Source organism: Gymnoscopelus microlampas (genome assembly GCF_963454915.1).
Source record: "Gymnoscopelus microlampas genome assembly, chromosome: 24".
NCBI classification, from domain to species: Eukaryota; Metazoa; Chordata; class Actinopteri; order Myctophiformes; family Myctophidae; genus Gymnoscopelus; species Gymnoscopelus microlampas.
Genome location: NC_139961.1, coordinates 16,474,102 through 16,495,014, shown reverse-complemented (window position 1 = coordinate 16,495,014; position 20,913 = coordinate 16,474,102). Strand labels below are relative to the sequence as shown.

The window sequence follows — 20,913 nt, the reverse complement described above, 5'->3', positions numbered from 1 at the left end:
TTACCATAATTAAAACAAGCGACGGAGGTCCATTAAAACGGTCATGATTGGTGAGATATTTTGCATGCAATTGTGGCCTAAGGGTGGCGCTAGAGGTTTCATCCTCCAGGGAGCATGAAGGCACAGCAACAAATTCCAATCATTCCAGCCAATAGTTGTCAAAATATTTTGTTAAAATTGGGACTTAAGTCTTTGTAAAAAAAACAAAACAATTAAATCGCTTCTCAGTCTGGCAAGGGCCCTATGTGAAAGGGGCGGTTTCGGACACCCAGGCGCCGAGGTTTCTGATAGGTATGTGGGCGGGGCGGGACCAGAGCCTTCCAATGAAAGGTCTGTAGGGTGGGGCGGGGCGGGGCGGAGCCTTCCAATGTAAAATTCAAACCACTTCCCTCCTTACAGTGTGATTCGTTGAGCACTATCCAATCAGAAATGACGTGCCTACGTAACAGGCGACGTTCGGAAACGGGAGTGTTGTTCCGGAGACGGCCAGACTGAGAAGCTAAGCGAAAAGAGCGTCAGCTGAACGAAGCGAATCAGTCTGGATTCCAGGCTACCATTTGCCACCAATGAAACAAACGTCTAAATAAGAATGTCTTCTCTCGTCTACACCAGTGGTTCTCAACCTGTGGGTCGTGACCCGCAGGGGGGTCCCCACATGATTTTTGGGGGGGTCCCCAGATGACAGTAAAGTGACAATTTAAGGACTTTGAAGACCTTTTTAATAACAAAGACAAAAAATTTAATGAAATAAAAAATGTACATTACTGCATCAAAAGTAATCAACAAACTATACTATAAAAACTGGTCAAACATTGGCCACGTAGTCAAATAATATAAGAGGCAAAAATTGTGAAAATAGTCGATCTACAAGCTCACAATCTATTTTCACAATATTTATCTGTGGAGTCAGGATGGGGGGGTCCCCAGTTTAAATATTATTATTTTGGGGGTCGCGGTCTGAAAAAGTTGAGAATCACTGGTCTGTGGTCTGCACCAGAGGCTAATTAACACATCTAAAGGGGGACTCAAACTGTCATAGCGCAATGGTTCTCAAACCCATGAGAACCATTGTCAAGGACCCCAAAAATACTTTTTCCAGTGGACCCCCATCTCAAAAGGTTTTGCACCAGGGACCCCCAGAAGAGAAGATTTGTGTTAAAACATTTGTGTGGAATTATTTTTTTAGGATTTTTTCTAAAGTAATAGCGAGAGTATAACATAGGGTTAAAGAGCCTAAAACTGACTGTGAGGCTATATTAACTACACTGCTGGTGACCCCCTGGAACCCCTTCAAGGACCCCTGGGGGTCCCCGGACCCCACTTTGAGTACTTTGATAAGAAGTTTATTGTCACTGTATTCAACATGCAACAACATTTCGTTTAGTGCATCCACTTCAAATCAAATGGCAGAAATCAACATAGAAATATAGATACAGCAACATTATGCCATAAACTGTTAGGTCCGTCTTGAGTCAAGTCATCATAGTCTGTTGTCAAATAAAAACATCCATACAATAGTACATCTTAAAATAAGAAGTTAGCCCACGAGAAACCAACCACCGGCTATTGCACTTACCCAATGACAATGGTTGGCAATGCCAATGGTTTATTTTCTTTCTTGTGGATGTTTTTATTACCGAGCGGAGTACGCAGTCGTCTTCGCTCGCGTTTTTCGAGCTGCCGAAAACCGGAGCATGCACTGCGTGCCGCCTGGCTCTCTGCCCCCGCGGCGAGTCGCTTGATTTAGGAATGCAATTAGTGTGCTTGAACCATTGCAGCTGGCTGTGCAGACAGAGATTTAAAACCAAACAATAAAAAAGGAAAAACGCACCCATTGTTCTGCTTAAATCGCCACTCCTTTCCTCTCTCTCTCTCTTCCTCCATTTATGCTAACTTAGCTCTCATTCTCACCCCCCCCCCTCTCTCTCTCTATGTGTAGTAGGGAGTAGCAGTGTAGCAGTAGTAGGGAGTACACGGCATGTAAAACGGCTCGGTCAGCATTCGTATCCTCCCACAACCATCAGCAAGGTGTCGCGAAGATGCAAGAGTGATGTTTCTCCAGGTTTGTGAGGTTTATGTCTCTCGTTATATCATTTCCGGGGTTGGATATTGCTGGGGGGGGGATAGCGGGTGGAATGCCTCTTCTTTTGATACCCCCCCTCCACCCCTCCCCCAAATGTACTGCGTGATGACATGGATAGGCCCATATGAATACATATGAATCTTGATTTAATTCACCTCCGTGATTCCCATAGCTCACGCGCACCTGATTTCAATTAGGGAAACGCTCTTGGGCTGCTACGGTCTTTATCCACCTCGAGCTTGTTTTAAACCCAAACGGTACATTAAAATGTGTATCTGAAAACATTTGAGGTGAAAAATAAGCAATGTACTACATAATAAATGTGTCCCAGTGCCTACTGCGCGACGACACAAAAAGAAGCTGCGCTGCTGTGAGACCTCTATCCCATTGCTCGAGGGGACAGGACCGACTGATTGGTTGGAAAAACACCACACCTCTGTTTCTGAGCTAAGCTTACAGTAGCACAAAAGAATCCCCACCCCCGTTTTTTTTTTACAAATCACTCTCGCTGCTGTCGTGTAGAAACCTCATATCCGTATCCTTTTTATTTGTGTTTCGTACTGTAAATGACTGCCTTACTTTATCACACAATAGTGTACAGATGTACAAAAGGTGTTTGAAATGAATAATACAAAAAGGAACATACACGGTTTCTACCTGACAGCAACAGTATACTGTAAACACCCTGGTATGTCTCCCCTGCCTCTTAAGACTCTCCTCACTTCCTTCTCTCCCCTTCCCTCCCACACCGAGACACCATGCTCTCATCATGTTTATTTATAGAGTCACCTTCCTTTCCAAAACCCTCCATCCTCCGATTCAATCTCTCTGCTTGCCAAAGCCTCCTCTAATCATGTCCTCCGACCTTCCCCCTCCTCACACACCTGCTTCCTTCCTGGAATGTTTAGTACTCTGCCGTGTTTGGTCTCGGAGGCTTCACCTCCAATCATCTTTTGATTAAACCATTGAAACCGGGAACGCATCTCGGTCCTTTTTAGATTTCTTTGGGCTATTCAAAAACAGCAGATAATACAAGCTCATAGCTCGGCACTCTGTGGGCTTGTAGATATGCTATATTTTTGAAAAATCTTGGAAAATCGTGGGTCTTTGAATATATGCATTTTTAAAGCGAACATTTGCAACTCAAATCTTTGCTTCTGGGGATTCTACAAATGTCTTCTAAATCCTAAGTAATGTTGCTATAATATCAGTGGTTCTCAAAAATTATATGTATTTGGCCGTGGACCCCCATCTCAAAATATTTTGTTCCAGGGACCCCCAGAAGTTGTAACATAGTTAAAAATGTTCGCTTTAAAAAAATATATATTCAAAGATTTTCACAAATTTTCATGATTTAAAAAAAAAAAGCAGATCTACAAGCTCATAGCGCGGCACTTGGTGCCGCGCTATGAGCTTGTATATCTGTTATTTTTGAATGGCAGAATGGCATCAAGGGTTAGATGGGGGGGGGGGGGGGGTCCCTGTGTGACGTACTAGCGTCATGTCCAGGGGGCGTGCTCGTACATCAAGCCACCTCACGCTACAGAAACAGGAGACAGGCTCCTAGCCCCTATGGGCCACATGGCTCGGTTCCCAAGGCTACTTATACTAATGGTGATGATTAACTATCAATCATTTAGCCGGGAGCCCCCTGGAACCCCCTGAACGACCCCTGTCGGTCCCTGGAGGCCTTCATTGAGAACAACTGACTTAAGAGTGATGGTGACTGGGACATGGATAGTCATTTGTGATGGTACCTGGCTGGTAACATCTTTAGTGTTTTGTGACTGAGGTACCTGGGACATGCGTTCGCGGTGCTTGGCCTCCAGGCTCTCCTTGGCCTTCTGGAAGTGGGCGTGCTCGTTCTCGTCGCCGGGCGTCTCCAGGTAGTGGTCCACGGCGTCAGGGAGGCTGGGCGTGGCTGTGGGCACTGGAAGGGGTATTGGGGGGGGGGGGGGGGGGTTGTCGGCGACAGAGAGAGAGAGAAAAGACGAGAGGTTAGAGTTGGGAGGAGTTGAGGGAGGAGCAAGGAGAACAGAACAGGGTTTACGCCCAGTGGTGGAAAAAAACGTACAAAAGTGCTAAAAGTGTCAATGCTGCAGTGTAGAAGTACTCTGTTACAAGTAAAAAATCCGGAATTCAAAATTTACTTGAGTGAAACAAGTATTGGTATCAACATGTACTTAAAGCACCAAAAGTAAAAGTACTAGAAGGTTTGAAAATAGCAAATCTACAAGCTCACAACGCGTCGCATCGGCTATTTTTCAAATAGCCTAGGTATAAAATGGGGCTAAAGTGGTTAATGTGTGTTTTATAATGTAATAATTTATATCTGCAAAGTAACTAGTAACTAAAGTTTTCAAATAATTGTAGTGGAGTAAAAGTACAATATTTGCCTCTGAGATTTAGTTGAGTAGAAGTAAAAGTATAGACAACTGGAAATACTCCAAAATTATACTTAAGTACAGTACTTGAGTAAATGTACTTAGTTACTTTACACCACTGGTTATGCCCAATTTCAACTTTGTGGCATACGAGTCGGTGCATGCAGAAAATAGCCAGTCTATAAGCACACAACGTGTCATGTCTGCGACGCGTTGTGAGCTTATAGACTGGCTATTTTCGGTATGCGACAACATCATACGACGAAGGATAAGGGGCCATGTCCAAAGAAAGCTTTATTTTTTCAGTGCTTTGGATATGTTCGGAGCGCTCAAAAAGAGTTATTCGTGCCCGCAACATTCAAACTTATGGACCGCTGTGGTGCTCGAACGTCCTGTCATCCATGTTATTACTAGCGCAAATAGCCTAGCCAAAATAACGTCAACATGGACTTCTCATGGTTGTGGTAATGATTCAAAGTCAGGTCGGAAATGACAGGGTTGTCATACACAGCCAGGACGATAAAACATGATAAATGGCGCTCCCCTCCAAAAGTTTAGCTATTTTGAAGCACCCAGGGCGCTCCGCCCCCAAAAAACGATGAAGTCGGCTGAAACACAATGTTCTGGGAAGAGGAGCAGCTCCAGCGCATCTTTACCATAGAAATGCATGAGAAAAAAAGGAAGGCAGTTCAAAAAACTTAATTTCTGTGGACATGGCCCCTAAATCGAGCTTGAGGTGAACATCACTTCAAGTCCAACGTCACAATGCGCTCCTGTTCCGTTTGTTCGGGATAGGCTCTATGCACAGCAGCCATATTGGAAAGAAATTGGGCCTCTTCTTACTACCTTCACAGGTGTTACCAATGATACTAATGAAGGCTCAGTTCCATTCTGGTCAGGGTGCTGATATCTGCATGTTGGCTCACTAGAAACACTCCATTTTGGTTCCCAAATGGCCCCTTATGGTGTGTGTGTAACTCTGAGAGTGTACAAATGGAACCAAATGGACGGGTCCATTTGGTTCCATTTGTACACTCTCAGAGTTATGGGGGTCCTTGAAAATAAGACAACCACTACACTAAATGGAACAGAGCCTTAATTAGTATCATTGGTAACACCTGTGAAGGAAGTAAGGAAGAGGCCCAATTCATTCCCAATATGGCTGCTGTGCATAGAGCCTATTACATTAATCTGGGGTCCTCGACATGACAATGTTTGAGAACCACTGGTTTAGGAATTAGGAAACAAGCCCAAATAAGCAACTACACTTTAGAAACAAGCCCAAATAAGCAACTACACTTTAGAAACAAGCCCAAATAAGCAACTACACTTTAGAAACAAGCCCAAATAAGCAACTACACTTTAGAAAGAAGCCCAAAATAACGCAACCTGCAACTACCAATATTTACACGCAACTTACTTACAACACAAAAACAAGCCCAAAGTGTACATGGCAACACTGGTAGCCGTAGCTCGAAGGCACAAAGGCGACTCCTCAGACGACCCATAGATAATTGTGTGACACGGACAAAGGCCCTTCTCATCTGTTACTTTATTCAGAACTTCATTTAGCTTCTGTGCCAACATTCTGCGGTTGGAATGTAGCCCGCGGGGCTGAAGAGCACAGATTATACTGCTTATCAAGTCTAATCAAACACACAGTAGAATATAAATGGATTATCTATTCCGTGACAGCATTTTTTTTAACAAGTGGAGTGTCGATAGTGTTTGGGGCCTCTGCACAATAAAAATCCATTATGCATTGAACAGTTTATTTTTACTCTCTCAGAGTCTCTCAGAATTAAAGCTGAAATCTGTACATTTTATGTCCTACCCGAGATTTGAACCAGCATGACTTATACCGCTCATCCTAGAGGCAGTAACCACTTGGCCGATTGGGCTTATTGGTTTCAGACAGTACTACTTGTCAACCACTAGATGTCAAACCACTGCACATGTACAAGTTATATTGTGTTAACATACTCTACCATACATATGTACTAGTTATATTATATAAAATAAAATGTAATTTTGTCCAATCTGTATGGTAGAGTATGTTATTACAATATAACTTATACAATTGGGGTGGTTGTATTTTGTATCCCTGCCCTTCTATTGAGACATTTAGATCGTGTCAAAGGTCATGTCCCACCTAGACACCTCACCAGCATCTGACACAAATTTTGACCTGAAGATTCAATTTATCCCCTGAGCAAGCAGGCAGGCTCTATTAGCTCAATGGTAAACGGGGTTCAAATCCGGGCTAGAAGATAGCTACATAGTATTGTGTTAACATACTCTATCATACAGATGTACTAGTTCTATCGTATTTATTTACTCTACCATACAGTTATATTGTATTAACATACTCTACCATACACATTGGTTAAAAAACCTTCTATTCATTCAAATCAGTCCCAGATCGCAACACAGACACTGAGGATTGTGATGTCCTTCACTTGTAGCAGTGAAAGTGGTTGCTTTGTGTGTGTGAGTGTCGACGTGAGCGTGGTACGGCATGTGAAACTGGTCATGTCTAAAGAGAACGCCTGAGTTCACAGACTCACAAAAACAACAGGGCCAGCTTTTCTAATTTAACCCTATAGCGTCCCTATTCTGGACATGGGTAACGTTCGGCAAAAAATAGCCGATCTACAAGCTCACAACTCGTCGTTAACGTGCCGCGCTGTGAGACTGCAGATTGGTTATTTTCGGTGGGTTCCGATTTCGTGTAGAAGGGGGGGGGGGGGGACCAAGGACCTGGGGGACCCCGTTCAACTAAAGTACAGTATAGGGTTTTAGTAGTTAACCCTAACATCGGCATCCTGGGCATGTCCATAATGGCCGAACATCATGCCTATTTTCGCGCTATTTGACCTACACCAAAGTATATTGTCTCTATCGGGCGTAAACCTCATATGTCCAAACTGTTACTTTTCAGGATTCAAATAAAACAATTGCAAAAGTAGCAGATCTACAAGCTCGAAACGCATCGCTTCGCGGCGCGTTCCGAGCTTGTAGATCTGCTACTTTTGATGCTCGTGTGTGACGTTGTAGTATGATCAAGTAGGGTGTTAATTTACGAAAAAACACAAAAGGTTAGAATATGGACATAAGCGGTTGAATTCAGTGTTTTGCTGCGTCTCGATCCAGTGATTTGCTTGTCGCCAAACGGGCCAGAACAACATGGCTTGGCTTTCGATCTGTGACTCACAGCCATGCTGAGTTTGGATCAAAAGTCAAATGCTGGCCTCATCGGCGCTGACCCCAATGATGGCTGATCGACCAGGCTCTGACCACAAGTGAGTGTGAGAGTGTGAGAGTGTGTGTGTGTGTGTGTGTGTGTGTGTGTGTGTGTGTGTGTGTGTGTGTGTGTGTGTGTGTGTGTGTGTGTGTGTGTGTGCGCGTGTGCGCCATTTCCCTGGTCCTCACAAGAGAAATGTTTGTTTTCTGGTTAAAAAAGGGGTTCGTGTTGTGAGTTCTGGCCGATTTATACTTAGTTACTGTATATATGCTGGTGTCGTGCATCGGAAATGTCAGATCTACAAGCTCAAAATGCATTGCGTTGTCAACTTGTAGATCGGCTATTTCCAGGTTAAGGAAATAAAAAAGATAAAAATGACATTCATTAATTCACTGTCCTGAGATGTCCTCACAAGTATAGCAATAAAAAATGTGTGTGTGTGTGTGTGTGTGTGTGTACAGTATGTGAGAAAAGGGGCTGTGGGCACCGAGGGGAAAAAAACAGAGTGCATTCTCATTCCCATGTCGCAGCAGGCATGCTCGGCAGAGCAGAAACCCCACACCAGCACAGACGGTGTAAACACACACACACACACACACACACACACACACACACACAGCGAAAATGTAGTAGGGGGCAATACGGGGAGAGGGAGATCACATTATTGCGGTTTACTGCAAGGCTTAACACTGTGCTAACACTGATGCACGGGTGCGCGCACAAGGTCAATGAACCTTGCACAGCATTAAAATCACCACCAGAGCAAAAAACCTTTAGACTTCCTGCTTATCACGCTTACCCTGTTTCACACGTGTGCATGTTTTGGGGGATATTGCATTGACCTTACAGTCATTCCATATAACCATGACGCATTATCTAACCTCAACCCTAAGCGTCGCCCTCTTCAGACTCCACCTCACCCCCTGGCACCAGTGTTGATTTCGTCGACTAAACCTATGACGAAAAATGTTCGTCGGCTACCTTTTTTCACTGACGAAATCTAAATAAAAACTAAATAAAAACTAAGCACTGCGACGCGTTGTGAGCTTGTAGATCGGCTATTTTCAGCATGCAACCAAGTGTAAAATCAGCCATTACGATGGCATCAAGGCACCGCCACAATACATTTTAGTCGACTAAATTAACTGTAGATTTAGTCGACTATAATCTTATGATATTTAGTCTAAAACTAGACAAAAACTTTTCAGACGACTAAAATATGACTAAAACTAAATGGAATGGTATTCAAAAGACTGACTGAAACTAAATCAAAATTTGCTGTCAAAATCAACACTGCCTAGCACTCATCTCTCCTTGTATTATGTGTACCTCACCCCATAGCACTCATCTCTCCTAGTATCACTTCTTGTATCTCACCCCCTAGCACTCATCTCTCCTAGTATCACTTCTTGTATCTCACCCCCTAGCACTCATCTCTCCTAGTATCACTTATTGTACCTCACCCCCTAGCACTCGTCTCTCCTAGTATCACTTATTGTACCTCACCCCCTAGCACTCGTCTCTCCTAGTATCACTTCTTGTACCTCACCCCCCAGCACTCATCTTTCCTTGAATTACTTATTGTACCTCACATAGCACTCCTTATTCCTTACATAAGTATCACATCTTGTCGTCTGTTTTTTAAGATATACTAGTTGTACTATGCAGATATACGTTGGTGACTTGTTTACATGGTATGCCATTTAGCTACTAGCATGTTGTTTAGACATATGCTAGCTAGATGTTTACCTGCCATCCTAGTTACTCTGCAGCTTCGCAACGTCTCTATTTTCTTGTCCTGTCGTTTGTTGATAAGGATTCATGTAATTGACTCTGAACTTTCACATGTCACAAGACTGTCTGCTAAATACCTAAATTGCAACGCATGCCTAAACCTGACCTTATGAAACTGCAAATAAATCTATCATGTGTCCCCAGTCAAATGCTTTGATGTCCAAAATGTGTCCTACTGTATTGTCAGACACACACGCACGCACACACACACACACACACACACACACACACACACACACACACACACACACACACACACACACACACACACACACACACACACACACACACACACACACACACACACACACACACACACACACACACACACACACACACACACAGAAGGAGGAGTCAATGGAAACAACAGGTCGGCAGCTTGGATTGAACTTACATTGGATATTCATTGAGTTCAGTTTGTGACTCAATGATCTGGTCAATAGAAACAATAGAATAGAACAATAGCAATGACCGGGATACCAAGGCAGACCTTGGAACAGCAGATGTTTTAGTCCATAAATCACAGCATTAAAAACATTTGTGTGCATGCGGCATTATTCCTGGAGAGGCCTGACCCCAGAAACCAAAAGAGACCAAAACCATCCATTACATCAGTGTTTCCCAAACAGTGGGTCGGGCCCATTTTGGGGTCAAGGACCTATTTTTATGGGTCACGACTAAATAACCCCTTTTGTCGTTTCCTACATGAACATATAGTTTAAAAAAATAATAATGTAAGAAATAAAAAACTAAAAAATAAATTACTTAAATTTAAAAAGAAAAAACTCAAGTGAAAAAAAAATATATATATCTTCTGGGTCTCAAGCTAAAACGTTTGGGAACCGCGGCATTACATAACCACATGAATGAACGCTAGCATCCCTATTCTGGGTCAAACATTAGGCCAAAATAGCCAATCTATAAGCTCACAACGCGTCACGAGCTTGTAGAACGGCCATTTTCGGCAAAGAGATTAGAGGGTGAAACAAAGGAAGCGGGCCTAGGACAGAGCCATGAGGGACTCCGGGAAACAACGTGTACAGGGTTTAGGTGGTTAAAAGATGAGCACACTCAAAGCAAGTCAGGAGTTAGAGGGAAACCGGCGGAAGGATGGAAGACAGCTAACTGACAAGTTACTTAAAAGCAGGGTTATTATAGTTACAAAATAACAAAAACTAGAATTGACAAAACATTTCAGTTAACTAAAATTTTAATAAAACGAGGCTTTACAAAAAAAAACTATATACTAAAACAGTTGTGTAGGCCTATTTAAAAAGTACTGAAACTAACTAAAATCATAGAGAAAACGTCCACAGTTTTAGCATTTGTCCAAAATCTTCCAAATCCCCAGACACACTACAATAAAAACAACTAAAACGAATTCAAAATAGTTTTAAGCCTTAAAAAAAAACTAGTTTACAACTATATCTACTAACCCAAACTAAACTGAAATTGACAAGAAGACCATGAAAATGTCAAAACTATAATAACCTTGCATAAAAAAAGTAAAGGTTAAGGAAAGACCGGGAGAGAGCTGGCGAGCCACTAGTGGTGCAGTAGTTTTCAAAGTGGGGTCCAGCGCAGGGACTCTCCAAATGGACCTTTACAAGTCCGTAACTCTGACAGCATACAAATGGAACCAAACGGACCCCAACAGGTCCATTTGGTTCCATTTGTATACTGTCAGAGTTAAGGGGGGGTCCTTGAACTTTGAAAGTTTTGAGAACCACTGCACTAGCGGCTAGCGGCTAGCGGTTAGCGGCGGAGGTCTTTGGGAACAGGACTTACTGACACTGCTGCACACAGACAGGCAGTACTCCTCCGACTCAAAGTTATTCCGGTTGCCGCCGCAGCCGCCGTAGATAAACTGAGCGCAGCGGCCCTCCTGCCGGTCAAAGAACCAGCGCGGCAGCATGGCGCGGCACGGGCCCGTCTCCGCGCTGGCGCGGCACACCTCTGCGAGGGGGGGGGGGGGGAGGACACACACAGTGTCGTTACTGTCACCTTCCCCATGCTGCTCGCACACGGGACAGTTGAGCGTCTCCTTAATGTCGGACCGGAGGTCCGTGCAAAACCCACGTGACCGGGGTTCGAAGACTCTTGTTAAAGTTTTAAGACTTAAAGGGATATTTCACTCTAAAAAAAACATTTGTAACATGTTAGATTCATCAAAAACGCTCATCCTGCCCTCCCAATATGTGAGAGGGTAATTGAAAGTAATTGAAAAAACACGGTCTACTCACGTATTAGAAGGACAATATCAGTCACCAGAACCAAGGACGCGTGTTTCTGATTAATCTAAAATGGTTAAAATGGAGTTTGAAGTTACACTATTATAGGAAGGGTGGCGTGTCTGCTAAAATTAATATCAAATATCTAAACACTGAATCAAGCAACTTAAAAACTGTCCGGGGTGCTCACAAAAGCCTGAGTAGACAATAAAATGACCGTAATCTTTTTCGAAAGAGAAATATCCCTTTAAATTCAATGCCTTTTAAACTCAATTCAGCCTGGCATCCATATTGTGGGCATGTCATTATAGGCAAACGTAATAAAATAAAATAAAACACATAAATAAATGATATCATTAATATAATAACAATAATAACATAATTATTTTTACCAAAAATATAATAATTTTCAAACAATTAACAATTTTCAAAACATTTCCCGATTTCATTTTTTAATATAAAAATATATATATTCAAAAATAGCCAATCTACTATTGTAATCAGATGTTTTATTTTTTGTAAGTATACAAAGTAGCGCTCAAAAATAAAATAAATACATAAATAAACCTTTTCCTGTGAAATGACAAAACAATACTATCATATGTCATAATAATAATCATATGTATGAATGAATGAACCAACCATTGTAAAGCGCTTCGAGTAAGTTTGAGTACTTAGAAAAGCGCCATAAAAATGCAATTCATTATTATTATTATTATTATATAGCAGTGAGCCCCTCACCTCGGACCACCTCCTCCACAGACTCGGTGGTGGTGGTAGTGGTGGTGGTGGTCGTCATGGCGACGTTGGTGGTGGGCTCGCCGTCGTCGGCGTCCTCGTCGTCATCGTCTTCGTCGTCGTCGTCGGTGGCAGTGTCGTCTAGTGTGTCGATGACGTCGTCCTCCGCTCCCCCCGCCTCGTCCTCATCCTCGTCCTCGTCTTCCTCGTCCTCCGCCCCGTCTCCGTCGCGGTCGTTGTCCAGCGCCTCCTCCACCTCCTCGGCCTCCTCCTCCTGTGAGAGATGGAGCGATACGACGTTTTCCTTTAGCGCGATACCGACTCAGATAGCGATCGGTACTCGGGGTATCAACCGCTTCGAAACCAGTGTGTAATAAATAAATGCAAATCTAAGACGGTGGTTCTCAAAGTGCGGTCCAGGTGGCGAGCAGTGGTGTGACTAAGTACATTTACTCAAGTACTGTATTCAAGTACAATTTTGCTTTAGTGGAGTATTTCCAATTTTCTGTGCTTTTACTTCGACTCTACTACACCTCAGAGGCAAATATTGTACTTTTACTCCACTACAATTATTTGAAAACTTTAGTTACTAGTTACTTTGCAGATATAAATGATTACATTATAAAACATGCATTAACCACTTTAGCCCTATTGCATACCTAGGCTATTTCGCGATGCGACGTGTTGTGAGCTTGTAGATCTGCTATTTTCAAACATTTTAGTACTTTTACTTTTGGTACTCTACGTACATTTTGAATACTTTTACTCAAGTACATTTTGAATTCCGGACTTTTACCTGTAACAGAGTACTTCTACATTGCAGTATTGATTCCTTTACTTAAAGACGGGGTGCCGTGATTTTCAGTGATTTTCCCCCCCCTAAAACATAATCATCAGGTATTATGGTTATACTAGGAGGAAGATTTTTTTCAAAAAAGTGTACAGAAATTGTTAAAATTATGTTTTTATGTGGACACGCCTCCAGTTCATTAAGTATACCTGGTTCTCACCTTAGCACCTCCTCCACCACCTTAGCACCACCCACCTGTCGTAGTCCCTCCTCCTCCTCATGCCCACACCTGTTGTGTTATGATAATGAGGGGGAGGGTATGTTTTTACTATGTCACTAAAGCGCTGTTTCTCTATTGGCACGTTTGACCCTCAAGGTTTCAGCCTCCAGGAAGAAACTCCAAATAGTCAGAGAAGACATAAAACACCGTAAAAACACCACCAGGGGGCTTAATGAAGTTCTATCAACCTCATAGACACATGAAAAACAGAAAAAGTGCAAAAACATGGCACCACCTATTTAAATAAAACATTTGAGTACTTTTTAATAATGGTGACAGGTCTACAGTACCTGCTGCTGCTGCTCCACCACGGCAGGAGGAGCAGCGGTCCTGATCTCCTCCTCCGCCTGCTGCTGCGGCTGCTGATCGGCTGGCTCTGGCTCTCTCACCATGCTGCAAGGAGGAGAGGGAAGGAGGGAAGGGGAGAAGGAGAGAAGGAACCAGGACGGGAGAGAGGACACGAGGGAAGGAGAGAGGACACGGGGGAAAGAGAGAAGTAGAGAGGCAATTAAGGAAGGAAGCAAGCTTGAAGCTTGACTACTGTAACTGGCCTCCTCTTCGCTGGCCTCCTGGCATGCTTGCTTAACCCTTTAAGGCCGGGAAGGGAGCGCATCTGTGTCATTTTAACATTTCTTTGGGCCATTCAAAAATAGCAGATATACATATAGGGTTAGATCTGCAGATCTTGTAGATCTGCTATTTCTTTTTGAAAAATCCTGAAAATGTGTGCAAATCTTTATACATTTTAACTCAAATCTTTGCTTCTGGGAGTCCCTGGAACAAAATATTTTTAGATGGGAGGGGGTCCGCAGTCAAATACATATTATTTTGGGGGTCCTTGGCAAGTTTGAAAACCATTGATAATATAGCAACATAAGTAAAAAAAAAACGTACAAAATTCTAACTTTAGGATTTAGAAGACATTTGTAAAATCCCCAGAAGCAAAAATTTGAGTTAAAAACTTTCGCTTTAAAAAAAATATATATATTCAAACTAAAGAGTTGCACACATTTTCACGATTTTTCTAAAAAATAGCAGATCTACAAGGTCATAGCGTGGCACTCGGTGCCGCGCTATGATGAGCTTGTATATCTGCTATTTTTGAATAGCCAAAGAAATCTTAAAATGACACAGATGCGTTCCCGGTCTTAATGGGTTAACCCATTAAGACCTGATGCCGAAAAGTGGAGATATTTTACTAAACACACATTTTCAAATGGATATGAGAATAGAGGACAATATCCGACTCCAAATCATAGGAATTAATTATTGGGTGAGTACAGAGTACAGCACGGAGCACTTTTCATGCCGCACAGGTCACTCTGCTAACCGTGTGCGGGTGGGACCGATCTATGGCTGTGTAATACATCAAATGTATGTAAGATCACAGACATTCTTGGGCTACAGATCCACAAGCTCGAAATGCGCCAGTTTCGGACGTATGAGGTGTCCACCCGACAGAGACAATATAATAGCTAAAATCCACCCCCCCCCCATAGGCATGATACAACCCTTCCCGCTGCCCTAAAACGCCCAGGACAAGCCTCCACACATTCAAGGCACTTCTCCCTTCTGGCTCCCTAACTGTGAAATAAACTCCCCATTGCAGTCTGAACTGCATACTCGCTCAATTTTTCACCGTAATCTGAAAACTCATCTCTTCAGACTCCACCTCACCCACCTAGCAATTACTGCAACATTCCCTGTACCCCTTCCTGCCACCTTCTCTCTCGATTGATGCCAATACAATGACTGAACAAGATAATGGCTACCAATGCAGACGTATCTTTGTCATTCGTTCTCATGTGCTGTTTCTTAAAAAAAGGGTCCATTTGTACACTCTCAGAGTTATGGGCGTCCTTGAAATTAAAAGGTTTGAGAACCACTGTGGTACACTAAACGGAACAGAGCCTTAATCTTATCTTACTATCTTATCTTACTACTATATTATCTTATCTTACTACTATATAATTGACAAAAGCTCCGAAAGTTCGTCCGGGGTACGCAAGCACAGGATCACTCCATTTGCCCCAAAACTTGCCTCAGACTGTTGATCAGAGCTATGGCTATGTTTTAGGCATCTTACCCCACCTCGATCTGTGATCAGACTCTCGGCTTGATTGATTCTCTGATTTGCCCATCAGACCCTCAGCCTGATCTGGCAGGTTGCCATATCAACCAGATACAGGAAGTCTGACCTCTTTATCACATGACCGAGGTTGGGAGGTTGGGACTAGAGGTTAGGGCCGCAAAGCAAAGCGGGGAGGGAGGAGAGGAGAGGGGATGAGAGGAGAGGAGAGGAGCCAAGAGGAGAGGCCAGAGGGGCCGGACTTGGCATGACGTGTGTGCAGAGTGACTAGGCCAAGTAAGTAAATAGGGAAGAACTTGAACAATACAATGTGGGCAAGGATAAAGAGGATGATGATGTGAATCTGTTACACACACCACTAAAGCACGAGGAGGAAATTGACTATTTAGAAGGGATGACAGAGGACATGTTTGGAGACTATGACGAGTGGTGGTTTAAACAATGGTGCAATAGCGGTGGTGTCTTAGAAGGGATGACAGAGGAAAGTTTGGAGAGTTTGAACACCCTGACATCTGATGAGTTTTGGACTGTCTGGACCAACCTCAGATCAGGCCTCAGATCTAGGGCCTAGATGTGAGGGCCGCGACGGAAAGCTGATGTGACGACGGAAAACTAGATGTGAGGGCCGCAAAGCGGCCCTCACATCTAGTTAGTATAATTTGTAACACCTTTGAAGGAAGTAAGGACGTATTTCTTTCCAATATGGCCGCTGTGCATAGAGCCTATTGTAAGGAGAGAAGGAGAGAGAGGTCATGAGGGAAGGAGAGTGTGTGTTTGTGTGTGTGAGTGTGCATGTGTACGTGTGTGTGTGTGTGTGTGTGAGTGTGTACCTGTTGTCAGAGTAGTCGGTCTCGGCTCCGCCCCACCAGACGTCAGAATCGTCATCGTCCTGCTCGGCGCTGTCGGCGTCATGCTCCGCCTCGGCGGGGCAGCACACAAACTCCACGCCGCGGAAACGGTCGATGGCGCACGGCAGCAGCATCCCGTAGTCATGGAGGTTCATGGTGCGGTCACCGCACGACTGGAGCGACAGAGACAGAGACAGAGAGAGAGAGAGACAGAGAGACAGAGAGACAGAGAGAAGGGGTTTGCCATTTTAACGGAGGGTGTGGGGTTGCCACAGGAAAAGGCTTTACTTCTGGCAGACTGTGGTGGTGTAAAGTAACTAAGTACATTTACTCAAGTACTGTACTTAAGTACAATGTTGAGGTACTTTTACTTTACTGGAGTATTTCCAATTGTCTATACTCCACTACATCTCAGAGGCAAATATTGTACTTTTACTCCACTACAATTATTCAAAAACTTGAGTTACTTTGAAGATATACATGATTACGTAATAAAACATACATTAATCACTTTAGCCTTATTTTAAACCTAGGCTATTTGAAAATAGCAGATATACAAGCTCACAACACGTTTTCAAACATTTTAGTACATTACATTGCAGTATTGATAATTTTACTTAAAGGTAGGGTAAGTGATTTTCTTTGGTTAAAATAAGTGTTAAATATCTCTATATTCTGTTAGTACTCATTGCTATAGAGTGTTTGTTCAGTAAAAGGAGTCTCCTTGTCTCTCCAGCTCTTTATAAAACAGAAAATGCATTTTCGTTTCAGTTTCATTTCCAATTTTATCCAATCAGGATAGAGAACTGAATCAGGATATATTAAACAAGTCAAATTGGAAGTGATGACACTAAGAAATGAGCATGCAACATTTGAACTGGAACACTATAAAAATGAAGCTTAAAAATTGGTACTTTCTCCTGATTGGCTGAGATTTTGACACCTACCGGAAAATGTATTTTCTGTTTATTAAAGAGCTGGAGAGACTCCTGTTACTGAACAAACACTCTATAGCAATGATTACTATCAGAATATAGTGCTTTAACCTTTTAACAAAATACTTTTTGTTTTAACCAAAAAATACCACTTACCCTACCTTTAAGTAAAACATTTGAGTACTTTTTCCGAGCGTCTATACTTGAGTGAGTGTGCATATTATTGGGTGTGTATATGTGTGTGTGCATGCGTGTGTGTGTGTGTGTGTGTGTGTGTGTGTGTGTGTGTGTGTGTGTGTGTGTGTGTGTGTGTGTGTGTGTGTGTGTGTGTGTGTGTGTGTGTGTGTGTGTGTGTGTGTGCGTACCTCTTTAGCCACAGTGTGCCAGTGCAGGTGACTCTCACATTGGTCCATGCGTTCCTGGTGCAGGAACTTACACTTGTCGGGAACCAGCAGGGCGTCGCTCACAAACTCCCCGACTGCAACACAGCATAATAACCGGCATTATGCTTCCACACAGATTTGAATATTCATATATACATACACACACACACACACACACACACACACACATACGTATGCACACACACATATACACACCCAATAATATGCACACTCACTCAAGTATAGACGCTCGGAAAAAGTACTCAAATGTTTTACTTAAAGGTAGGGTAATTAATAACCAGCCTTAAAGGAGTAGTTCACCCAAAACAAAATTGTATTTTCTATCAATTACACCCTCCGTGATGCCTTGAATTAAAAAAAAAAACGCCATTAATTCAAGGCTTCATGGGGTGCGTAATTATTGGACAATAAGTAATTTTTGGGGTGAACTACTCACTTATTCATTCTAAAATAAATGGTGTCCCGCCCAGCGCCGTCCCCTGTCTTTTCTTATTTTCTAATATGCTTTTCAAAACGTGTAGAAGCATTCAGGTTTTTATGCACCAAATATCTGGAACAAACCCAGAAAACAGCAAGTACATTTTTGACAAAAATGTATATACATGAACACACACACACACACACACACACACACACACACACACACACACACACACACACACACTCTTACCCAGACAGCGGTAGGGCACAACAATGTGCATGTGACTACGGCACTGCTTGCGTCCCTTCTTGCACCAGTTCTGGATGCTGATTGGCTGGTTGGCTTCGACCACATTGGTGATCTGGAGCTCTGGGTAAACCTGCACACACACACACACACATTTTCCATTTTAATTGAAAATGTTTTGTTCAGCATTTTAGGCCTTTAGGAGACTGAGAATCAGAAGGTCCCCGGTTCAACCCCCAGCCCAAGTGTCTCTGAGCAAGACACCTCACAGCTAACTGCTACTCGGGCGCTGTATTAACTCATTCACTGCCATAGGACGACTTTGATGTTTTTTCTCCAAAAGGCCCAGATTGCCAAGGACGACTTTGATGACTTTTTGTGTTAATATCACCCACTTCTCCTAATAGTTAGGATGGATAAATGCATTAATATCACCCACTTCTCCTAGTTAGGATGGGTACATGCAGAGAACACATTTAATGTTCAGTATGTGCAAATGTACTGTGAAAAAGAAATACCCTAAAGGAGTGGGGACAAAATTATTATTATAACATTTGTTATTTTGGAAGCAAGAGCCCTTGATTGTAACAAATGACTGTCCAATGGGATTCCTTCAGGCCTGTTTCCCCTTGATAAAATGTTGACTCTACATCAAATACGTCTCGTCTCGTACATTTCACTAGCTCCCTGGCACAGTACACTTCCTGCCAGTAGATTCCACGCCTCCCCTCAATCCGTCTCGGGGTTTTCGTCAGTGTTGCCAGATTTTGCGAGGGAAGTAAGCAACCAGGTCTATGAAAACGAGCCCAAAAGAAGCGACTAGGCTAAATTACCACTTTAAACCTATATACTGTACATTGGCCATTCAAAAATAGCCGATTTGCAAGCTCACAACGTGTCACGATGCGACGCGCTGTGAGCTTGTAGATCTGCTATTTTCTAAAAAGAATTTAAGGAAAAAAAAAGCAAGCAAAATGCAGATTCCTTTTTTTACATTTTCACAATAAAAATCTAGTACGGGGGTCCATGGCACAAATTATAATTTCAGATGGGGGGGGTTCATGGACAGATATGTATACTAATTTGGGGGTCCTTGACATAAAAAGGTTTGAGAACCACTGGTTTAAACAATAATCTAAACATTTGGAAGCAAGCCCAAATAAGCAACTACACTTTAGAAACAAGTCCCAAAAAAACGCAACCACCAATATTTACAAGCAACTTTACAGAAAAACAAGCCCAAAGACCTGGCAACACTGTTTTTTGTCTGCCCGGCGGCGTGGCCCTAGTGCAGGCCGGACATTTCTCAAATTCCCAAAGTTCCGTTCTGTGCCTTGCATCTCAACTCGCCTTTTGATGTGTAGTTTCCACCCCCCCCCCCCACCCTTCTGCGTTTGTAATGCTTTATTTCTTAGAACAGGGAGAGCGTAAAGTCGGGAAAACCGAGGGGTAGAGCGACAAAGGAGACGTGCGAGACTAGACCGGGAGTCGGATTCGTACCAAAGTCCACAGGCGTTCGCTAGGCCACCTGACATGTGAGGTTTTCATATGAATTCTTCGAAGCGTGTGCAGCGAAGCGTGTGCTTATTATAAATTCTTTATATGATAAACGTTAACTCCCCTTTGAACTCATTTGCATGCTTGTCATTTCATTGTCATTTCATATCACTTATCTCATCTCAGTCATCTGCCGACTGCTCGACTCCCTTTTATCTCCTGTATTCAACATTCATGGCTGATATGATGTTTGGGTGACGAGGAGAACCTCCTTTGAACGTTCGTTCAACGGAGGTTATCTTCATCACCCAAACATTAGACAAATCTGAACGAATTGAGGCCACTTCCCTTGTTATGTTTCTATACTGACACACAACAGGAAACAGTATGACGGGGGGAGACAGGACAAGGGAGGCAGTGGAATTCACGTCCTGGTTCCAGTTATCTATATTGTTTTTCCAAGGACGGTTAGGTTAGAGCAGTGGTTCTCAACCTGTGGGTCGGGACCCCCAGGGGGGTCCCCACATGATTTTTGGGGGGGGGGGTCCCGAGATGACAATCTGTGGAGCCGAGTCAAACTAAATTGAATGCCTCAACTCTTACAATTCTAAGTGCTTGTCAGGGTGGGGGGCTACCCAGTTCAAATATGATTATTTTGGGGGGTCCCCCGAGTTCAAATATGATTATTTTAGGGGGGGGGGGGGGGGGTCATGGACTGAAAAGGTTGAGAACCACTGGGTTAGAGGAGCGCACGTTTTTGTTAATCCAACATGGCAGGCGCTCCGACAGCGAGGCCTTGAGGCTCGGCAGATGGCCTCGCGCGTCAGCAAGCCGCGGTGGACGGAACGGTTTATCATGTGATAAACCAATAATAATAACAACTCCCCATTGCAGTCATAACTGCAGACTCACTCCCAATGTTCGGCCGT

General features: G+C 43.2%; 1 protein-coding gene across 2 annotated transcripts in view; it reads right to left on the bottom strand.

Moving 5' to 3' along the window:
* appa (amyloid beta (A4) precursor protein a) overlaps positions 1–20,913 on the bottom strand; it is a 91,880-nt gene that overhangs the window by 25,099 nt on the left and 45,868 nt on the right. For both annotated transcript variants that reach the window (XM_084051526.1, XM_084051525.1), the window contains exons 3-9: positions 18,491–18,620; positions 17,782–17,894; positions 16,464–16,654; positions 13,835–13,937; positions 12,478–12,748; positions 11,294–11,461; positions 3,880–4,013 (exon numbers count right to left, since the gene is read on the bottom strand). In XM_084051526.1, the coding sequence (XP_083907652.1) occupies positions 3,880–4,013; positions 11,294–11,461; positions 12,478–12,748; positions 13,835–13,937; positions 16,464–16,654; positions 17,782–17,894; positions 18,491–18,620 (1,110 nt within the window). The remainder of the gene's footprint in view (positions 1–3,879; positions 4,014–11,293; positions 11,462–12,477; positions 12,749–13,834; positions 13,938–16,463; positions 16,655–17,781; positions 17,895–18,490; positions 18,621–20,913) is intronic.